The sequence below is a fragment of the Anarhichas minor genome, unplaced genomic scaffold (assembly GCF_050575085.1).
Source record: "Anarhichas minor isolate MPS153535 unplaced genomic scaffold, ASM5057508v1 ptg000092l, whole genome shotgun sequence".
NCBI classification, from domain to species: Eukaryota; Metazoa; Chordata; class Actinopteri; order Perciformes; family Anarhichadidae; genus Anarhichas; species Anarhichas minor.
Genome location: NW_027466538.1, coordinates 1 through 8,793, shown reverse-complemented (window position 1 = coordinate 8,793; position 8,793 = coordinate 1). Strand labels below are relative to the sequence as shown.

Here is an 8,793-nt window from a genome sequence, read left to right as displayed (position 1 = left end):
GTCACGTACAAACAGTACAAATACAGTGCAGGGTAACCTGGACCATGTTCTGCTGTAACAGGGACAACATTTGGCTTGTTCACGCATTACATAACTGGTTCAGACTACCCTGCAGTGCATTAGTGTGCGTGTGTGTGTGTGTGTGTGTGTGTGTGTGTGTGTGTGTGTGTCTGTGTGTGCAGTCAACTGTTGTATCAGACTTAGCCGCACACTCAGCACATCACAGGTTGAGTGGACTTTAGAAGTTCGTAAACTTATATAGATTTGACTGGAGCACCCCAGTGACCGGTGTTTGTCTTTCATTCAAGGCAAGTTTTAAGTGTGATGGACTTACGGAGACATTTGAGCTGTGATTGTACCGAAGGCTTTTGTTTCATCTTGAAACTGTAAACTGTAGTGTTTGATTTTAGCAGAATGACAAATATTGTTGTAAAACCACAGACACACAATACAAAATCATCAGATTTCCAGAAAAGCCGTCTCCTCCACTTACGTAGATCTTTAATAAATACATCTTCAACACATGATAAATAAAAGTAACGATAATTTTGCCCTCTGTATTATGTACGCTCAATAATACCAAAATGCCATAAAGTACTTGCAAATGAAGCTCTAGTGTAAGTTCAGTCAGGAAGACTATACTCTTGTATGCTTAGACTTGTAGTTTATTTCTCATACATCTGTCATTCACTTCTCACTCATGCTCACTCATTATTTCATTGCTGTTATTGTTTCAGGCTGTCAGTCATGATATCAGCTGTCTAGATCAGCTGGTCTCTTCTATCCAATAGCACAATGAAACAATGACATCGTTAGCCTATCATGTTGCTGCTGTCTCATTTAAATATGATTGACTGTCTACCTTCAGTACGTTCATGCTGCTGTTACGCACCCCTCCACCTCCCCATCTCTGCCCAGTCTTCATCAGCTTCATCATTCTATCAGCCTCATCAGCACCACCAGTGTCTGGACTCCACGGGGGTCAGGCTCAGGCAGACACCCCTCAATTACAAATCTCCCTGCAGAGTCCAAGCACCAAAGACTCTGAAGACTTTATCATCACATATCATTCGTTATTGATAAACAATTATCTTTTCTTCATCTGACTTGTCTCTCCTGATTGAACTAGTAGTAGGTTTTAGTCTGCACTGTCTCATTTAAATTCCCTGATAGCAGAATATGGATGATACCTCCGAGTTTATCTCAGTTTTGTGTTGCTAGCCGGCTAACGTTAACCCTGTGGTCTTGTTGCTCTCAGTTGCCGGTTGGTCCCAGTGCTAAAAGATGAATAAAATAATAGTGATGTTAGAATTTAACCAAGTTTCACGGATGTTGTAGTTCCTGATAAGGCAGCCTCTAAGGCAGATTTGTGATTTTGGGCTGTACAAAATAAATTGAATTGAAATCTAATTCAACATCCAACGCCTGCATGTTGACCAGCAGGATGACCAGCATACAATTAAACACACATCAAGTGACTCGAATTAGCTCAGGTGACACCTAGCAGACAGGTAGCGTCTGTGCAGCACCCACCTGTAACTCTAAGCGGCCACGCCCTTACTCATGTAAAGCCTCTACGAAATTCAAAAGAGTGAGTAATATAAACAGAGACCAAAAACGTTGTTTGTTCTAGGCTGTAAACATGTTTATTTCTGCTGTAAAGTTGGGCATGTTAGCATTGGTGTGTATGGGGATTGACTCGCTTCTGGAGCCATCCTCAAGCGCCCATTTGATGAATTTCTGCTTTTAGCACTTTGCTTTGTCTCAATTCTTTCGGCCTCGGAAATTGCTGCTTGGAATGTATCCAACAGCGACAGCTCTTAGAGGACTACACCTAAACTCATGTTCAGACACACACACACACTGCGTGATAACTGAAGTCCCGACAAGCACACCTGGCATGGTGGCCAAAGTCCCTGCATTAACCCTTGTGCTATTGTAAGCTATGCCAGGTCGTCTACACGAATACACACACACACACATTATTGCACATCTTGTTATATAACTCTTGACTGTGTCTAGACCTTGGAATCTGCCCACTCCACTGAGTTCCAGTTTAACGAGTTGACAATTCTGTCTGATACCGGGCAAATAAAACTCAGTGCCTGATTGGACAACCGCACAGTTCATGGCCTGTGTGAGACACACACACACACACTTTCATTAAGACTACCGTACCACAAACTGCGGCCAGAAACCCTGAATCAGCAGAAATGAATTCACCAAATAATATTGATGACAGAAGGTAAATTAAGGACGATTTATTTTCCAAACATTTCTTCATAAAGAATAGAAGTAGAATAGAAGTTATGAACAGTTCAAATATACAATAGAATATATACACTTCACATGTCAAGGTCACACGTATCTGCAAACACACACAGTGAATCACTATATCAGTGATATAAGTGATTATCAATATACAGCTATTTTCATACAGAGTCAAATACACTCATTGCAGTCTGGACCCGTTACAGGTCTTCAACAACTAACTGATTGAGAGGCGTTCCACACTTTTATCAAAGCCGATTAATGGATAACCATTACTGTCTGCAGGAGACACGTTTACATAACTCTTTGACATTGTTACAGTACCTGCTGAACATTAACTAGATGATCCTTAATCAGTGTCTGTCTGCAAACCTGTCAAATACCAACGCTTGGTATGTGGCCCGACTCCTCAAACTATGGTACCCCTCAAGCGTCCCTTTGTTATACCTGTCATGAAAAGCTTGTGAGTTCCTGTTTGTTACATGCGTAGTGTCTTTTCAAAATGAACTTCCAAGGCAGGTTTACTTAGTTTTTAGGTTTACTTAGTTTTTAGATTTACTTGCGCTACACAAGTACTTGGTTTGGCTTCGGGAACGATTGTGGTTTGGGTTAAAATAAGTATGTTGACTACTTTACTTTTGTTACGTAACAGGCGTTAAGAACAGAGTGGCGTAAAAAAGTAGAGTAAAATAAGTCAACGGTTTCACGCGGGACACCAACAGCGGTCTCCTGGGTGAAAGTCCTGCCCTATGCAGACTTCCTGCTCTTTATCCTGTCAGTTGCTCTGACAGTCTAATAATGATTAGTTGGGTCTCATACAGTCGCTAAATGGTGCGTCGGTATCAGACGCTGAGGGTCACCGACCAAGCTTTGATATTTGACGAGTTGGGAGTGAGAACGATTGAAACATCAGGGACCTTAAAGAAAGACAAAATGTTCCGTTTCTTGAGGGAAAAAGAAAAAAATGCACTTGTCTGTCAATGTGCACTTACTGTCTCTGAGGAAAACATTCCGCTGGCACTTTCACACCTAAAGACCCGATTGGCTGAGAAGCACCCTAGAAATAACTCCATGAAAAGGAATCATCAAAACAGGTTGCTAATGTTTGGATGAAATGTTTCCACAAATCCCAATGTTGGTCGGATCATGTCCACAATAAGATATTTTCTTCAAATTGTTCAGCCCTACCATTAGCTTAATTCACCTCTCCATCTCGCTGTGTCTTTCTGGATCTCCACCACTGCGTCTTTGACTGTCCGCTATCTTAAACGTCAACCCCGTTGTTCTCTTACTCTATCCAAACCACACGTGAAGAAAATCAGAGAGAGGTCCAATCCAGGAAGTTCCCAGACGATCAGGACGCAGACGCTCCGTCTTGTTTTTGTATCTCCTCGGCCACTTTTGGTCACCTCAGCTCCCGTCCACCGCCGGTGGTAATAGTTCTGGTTCCACAACGCCCCGTCTCTTGACGGACATTTATTTATGGTCAGCTTGTGAGGGTTTGTGGCAGAAGTCGTGTCACAGGTCATGACCGAATCACTTGGAAGCACGGTACACGGCAAGGTCCAGTGGCTCCTTGGAGGGAACGCACCAATCGTCCGCCTCCAAACTCAGCTTGTATTGACGCAAAGCGGTCTTGTTGAAAACTGGCAGCCTCTCCACCGAGTCCGTAGACAACGCCTAGAGACGGACACAGAGGGTAGACGATCGATGCAGGGATGCTACAGCAATAACCTTGTTAGCTTCATTCGATAGTTAACTATTTGACACAGACTTTGATTTTCAGACAGTCCAAATGTATCTTGAAATGTCGTCAGAGGAACAAGTCCTGAAACTAAACCCAGTCAGTGCAGTCGTGTTTACAGTAAAGACTTCATGTACATGTACATGATGAAATATAATGACAATAATATTTAGAGAATGGGGCCCTGATCGAGCAATATGTTGGTGCATGAATGTGTGTGTAAACAATATGTTACCTTCAGGTGTATGACTGCGTCAGTGCCGTGACCCTCCATGGAGTAGAGCTTCAAGTCTCCCTGGAAGTAGCGAGTGTAGAGGCGAGAGATGGGCAGACCATAGCCAAACCCCGCCTGCACACACACACACACACACACACACACACACATATATACATATGCACATGTTAGCTCTCCTCACGTATTAACATTGCGGTTGATCGTTTGTGTGTGAGCTGCTCACCAGTGGGGCTCTGTGCTTGTCTCCTATGGAGGGTCTGGGAGCTGTGGAGTACATGTAGCTGAACAGCCGCTCCGTCTTCCTGAAGGGAACACCGCCTCCTCTGTCACTCATCTGGAGGACAGAGATCACAGACACGTTATAGGGATGGTTTGGGTATATTTAAGTTTGGTTTGTATAAGGTACTTATCCATAGTCAGTGTATTATCTACAGTGGACGCCGCAATGTCCCACCGGGGGCAGCGGCAAAACCTATTTTAGCCACCTCACTTTAGGTCTACGCTATATTTGGAATATTTTCACCACTTTATCTTTCAGTCAGTCTCACCTTCAGCTTAGTTCCCTGTCAGACAATATTCTAAATATAGCATACACTTTAACTGATATGGATTTTCTGCTGTCCCTGTCCTCAGCAGTACAATGACATGCCTCTGTGTCTAAGACGATTACGATTACAATGTTAAGAAAGGGTTGAGATCTCAGTTTGGACACAAAACTCTATTTATCTTGTTAGCATAAAACAGAGCAGGATGCCTGATACGTGTGTGTGTGTGTAACTCCACCCTTAACAACCACATTCAGTTTTGTCAATGGCAGGCAATTAGGGCAAGTAGGTATCAAACAATAATGCGCTAGTGCGAGTTATTCCTGTCTAAATATGGATGGATGATGTGCCAGGAGGCAACGATGTCAATAAATAGGTTTGGTATGTGGATGGATGATGACTCTTTGATGATAATGAGGGTTTATGCATCTAATTAAGCAGCTGAACAGAGATCAGTCAGGGTAACAAGAACATTGGGGCAAAGGTTGAAAACGCTTTCAGAATGGGGACAAGAAAAATAACTTTCTTTCCAAAGCTATTTCAGCAATCATTACATAATCACCTTAGGCATACTTATTATTAGTGTGGCTGTAGTACAGGGAGGATTACTGTGTTTTTTGGGGTTAAGAAGTATTAGTCGAACCAACTTTGTTTCTATTCTTGGTTTAACAATTTCAAGTAACACCTTTCTTGTTCATTCAACCTGTGACGTTCCAGAAAGCTTGGTAAATGTTGTATTGATGTATGTTGATGCATTCTGGGGTTTTATGAATGGTATCTGTATGCCTTGCTCTCAGTAGGGTTAAGTCCATGCAGTGCAACAGAAGGACAGTCCAAAACTGGGATACGAGGACATGAAGATACATCGCCAACATACTGCGGATGTCAAGTAAAGACGATTTAAGAGTTATATCTGTATTTAATAGTCACTCACCTTGATTGATAGGTCCTCTCCCCCCAGAGCGACTATGACTTTGATGGGTGGGAGGGTACTGCTGGCCACGTGGTTCTCAATGGTTGCTCTCATGGCATTCTACAGAGAGGAAACATGGAGGCTATCAGCTGTTGGGACCAAAATGTCACGCATTCAGGTCGGTTTTAACATTTCATTTCAAAGGCAAATATAAGATATCAAAGGAAGTTCAGTGTATTCTAAAATCCGTACTGAACCAATTGCTTAAGCCGGTGAATTCACTGTTGGAATATATATTTATTTTGGATCAATTTAGCAACTATGGTGCAGTATTTAGAACACAAACCTATCCTCTGAACATGCTTATAACAGAAAATGATTGGTTGCTTCTTCATACCAACAGCTGCTGAGGCTCTTACTTGAGGTTTCAGGTCGGTTGTTTTCATTTATTTAAACTTGACTATTTACTTTTAGGTAGCGTACAATTCGTGGTTTGTGTTAAGTTAACGTGAGCAGTCATTTGGTTGGTGCCTAGCAACCACAAGAAACGTGACGAATCAAACAGCAAACAAACACTGCGATCGCTCATCTTCTACAAAAAAACATCAATGCGCAACCTGCAAAACACGCTCTGTCTGATCAGGGCCTTAGAGAACACACATTATTAACTGAAAGCCTGTGTTGCAACATGTGGGTGCAAAGCTGCATTGTGGGAAATGTAGGATCCAGTGGATATGGAGTTTGACCCATGCTATTGACTAAAGGTCACCGTATATCTCCTTCTGCTGCTACAGCTTTGAGCATAAAAAATAAAAAATCTGTCGCTCCCAAGTCGTCCAACTTTATGGAACTGCAATACTAGTTATACTCCTTACTACTGCATAGAGTATAACATATATCGTGCAGATGCAGTATGATGTGTTACCTTGAAGAGTTCAAAGAGCATGTGGTACAGGTGAGATGGGACGTATGAGATGTGGATGAGCTCTCTGCTGTTGTTGGCTAGGGGAGGAAAACAACAGTCAACGCCTAAACGCACACAAACACACATATTAGCAACGGATAAAAACTCTGAGTGTGTCCTACCATTCATCTGCCTCAGCTCCAGCTCTGGTGCTCCCAGGTAATACTGCTCACACAGCAACTTAGCGCTCTCATAGGCATCTAGAGAGTGACAGGAAGAAGAAAAAAAACTCCATTCTTTGCACCCGCATAGACACGATAAAACCGACAGAATGATAAACAGATGTAATAAATAACAAGGTTATCATCGGGATACACATCCTGGCTGATAAGTGTGATGGATGACAACCAGCTGCTCTGACTCCTTCAGCTTTAACATTGAGACTGGCCCGAACTGGATGAGCAGCTGACCAGCTCTGACCCAATTATCAACTGGCTTTATTTAATGATGTGGTTTTTATTTTGCTTCTGAAATGGCAGTTGTAAAATTAATAGAACACAAAAATAGTTTTTAAATGCACTTTTCACCTTCGATGTGTTACTATTTTGACACTGTTGTTGGGCCCCTTAGAGTAGGCTTAAGACTTTCCTCTTTGATAACACTTAAAGTTAGAACTGGCTCAGGTTTATACTTAGGGCTGGCTCAGGTTTATACTTAGGGCCGGCTCAGGTTTATACTTAGGGCCGGCTCAGGTTTGCCTTGGACCAGCCCCTAGATAAGCTGCTATAGTCCTAGACTGCCGGAGGATTTCCTAGGATACACTGAGCTCCTCTCTCCTTCTGTATGAATTAATGTCCCATTAATGTCCCATTACTAACTTTGCTTCTACCCTGGAGTCTATGTGCTTTCTCGTCTCACAGGTTTCCATGGATCAGGGTTACACCTCGACAATGACTGTGCCTGTTGCCGGCCCCTACTTGACACCCACTACTACTATTATCAGTCCTATTTATATTATTATTACTGTTGCATCTTTGTCTCTCTCTCTCTCTCCCTCTCCCCCTCTCTCTCCTTCAACCCAGCCAGTCGAGGCAGAAAGCCGTCCACCTAGAGCCCGGTTCTGCTCAAGGTTTCTACCCGTTAAAGGGGAGTTTTTTCTTGCCACTGCTGCTCATGGGGGAACGCTAGATCTCTGTAAATTATAGAGCACGGTCTAGATCTGCTCTATATACTGTAGGTGTCTGAAGTGAGATAACATCTGTTATGATATGATGCTACAGAAATAAAACTGACTTGACTTGCAATGAGAACATGATGGAATTAAGGACAAGTGTCAGCTGATATACACCTAATTACCAAAAACCACCTGTGACTCTCTCTCTCTCTCTCTCTTACCTCGCGCAACGTCTGGCACGTCACATATGGAGTCGATACAGCCAATGGTGTTGGGGTGGGCGGGGTTTGTGTTGCCATTGAAGACAAGAGCTGCAAGAGAGTCGACAAAGAAGAAATAGTTCTAATTTGAGTATGACTACCATAACTAGTAGTAGTTAGTTATAAGTGTGGTTAAAACAGTTTGACACAATCTGAACTGAACAGAACCTGGCAGCAACTCCAGTGTCCAAACCAGCTGGAAGTTTAGTTTTGTGAGTGTGTGTGTGTGTATGTGTGTGGCTGCTCACTGTGCTGGTTGATGAGCATGCGGATGGAGATGCGGCTGGTGTAGAAGCGGTCCAGGAAGTACTGGATGTTGTGGTCGGTAACAGCGTCCTGCTGGCCGAAAGCGTCTTTGAACTCGATGATCCCCTGAGCCATGGTGGGGACCACCTCGTTGTGCCGGTTCCTGATGGACTCCAAGACCTCCACAAACCTGGGATCGGTGGGCGACGGAAAGAAGAGGGGAGGGAAGAGGACAGGATAGAGGGAGAGGAAGAAGGCAGACTTTAGGCTCGAGGAAAAAGTTGAGAGTGAAACGTTACCCTGTCCAGATTTGTCCCCGGTCTGCTATTGTTTTTCACATAAGTGTGCTACGCTCACATTTCAAGGACTCTGTGGTCATCAGGGCTCTTGTCCAGAAACTCCAGGATCTCCATCAGGCTCTGGATATACCTGAGAGAACACAAACACCAGGAGAGAGTCACTGGCTATCCACAGGAGACAGCGGTAGCTAGACACACATGT

The 8,793-nt window shown here is 43.3% G+C and overlaps 1 protein-coding gene across 1 annotated transcript; it reads right to left on the bottom strand.

The window, feature by feature from the left end:
- Nucleotides 1–2,252: 2,252 nt before the first annotated feature.
- Nucleotides 2,253–8,749, bottom strand: LOC142939010 (pyruvate dehydrogenase (acetyl-transferring) kinase isozyme 2, mitochondrial-like). Its single transcript, XM_076082337.1, has 9 exons — nucleotides 8,650–8,749; nucleotides 8,295–8,482; nucleotides 8,008–8,097; nucleotides 6,795–6,872; nucleotides 6,634–6,710; nucleotides 5,730–5,828; nucleotides 4,474–4,584; nucleotides 4,251–4,364; nucleotides 2,253–3,951 (listed from the first exon to the last, which is right to left on the bottom strand). The coding sequence occupies exons 1-9, from the start codon at nucleotides 8,703–8,705 to the stop codon at nucleotides 3,808–3,810; spliced, it is 957 nt and encodes a 318-aa protein (XP_075938452.1). The 5' UTR covers nucleotides 8,706–8,749; the 3' UTR covers nucleotides 2,253–3,807.
- Nucleotides 8,750–8,793: the final 44 nt, after the last annotated feature.

Bases quoted from the DNA above. Each gene is read 5' to 3' on its own strand.
- LOC142939010 (XM_076082337.1), bottom strand. From the start codon at position 8,705: ATGGAGATCCTGGAGTTTCTGGACAAGAGCCCTGATGACCACAGAGTC. The intron at 5,829-6,633 runs GTAACACATCAT...TCCTCTCTGTAG, and splicing joins TGCTCTTTGAACTCTTCAAG to AATGCCATGAGAGCAACCAT. The intron at 3,952-4,250 runs GTAACATATTGT...GTCCGTCTCTAG, and splicing joins ACGCAGTCATACACCTGAAG to GCGTTGTCTACGGACTCGGT.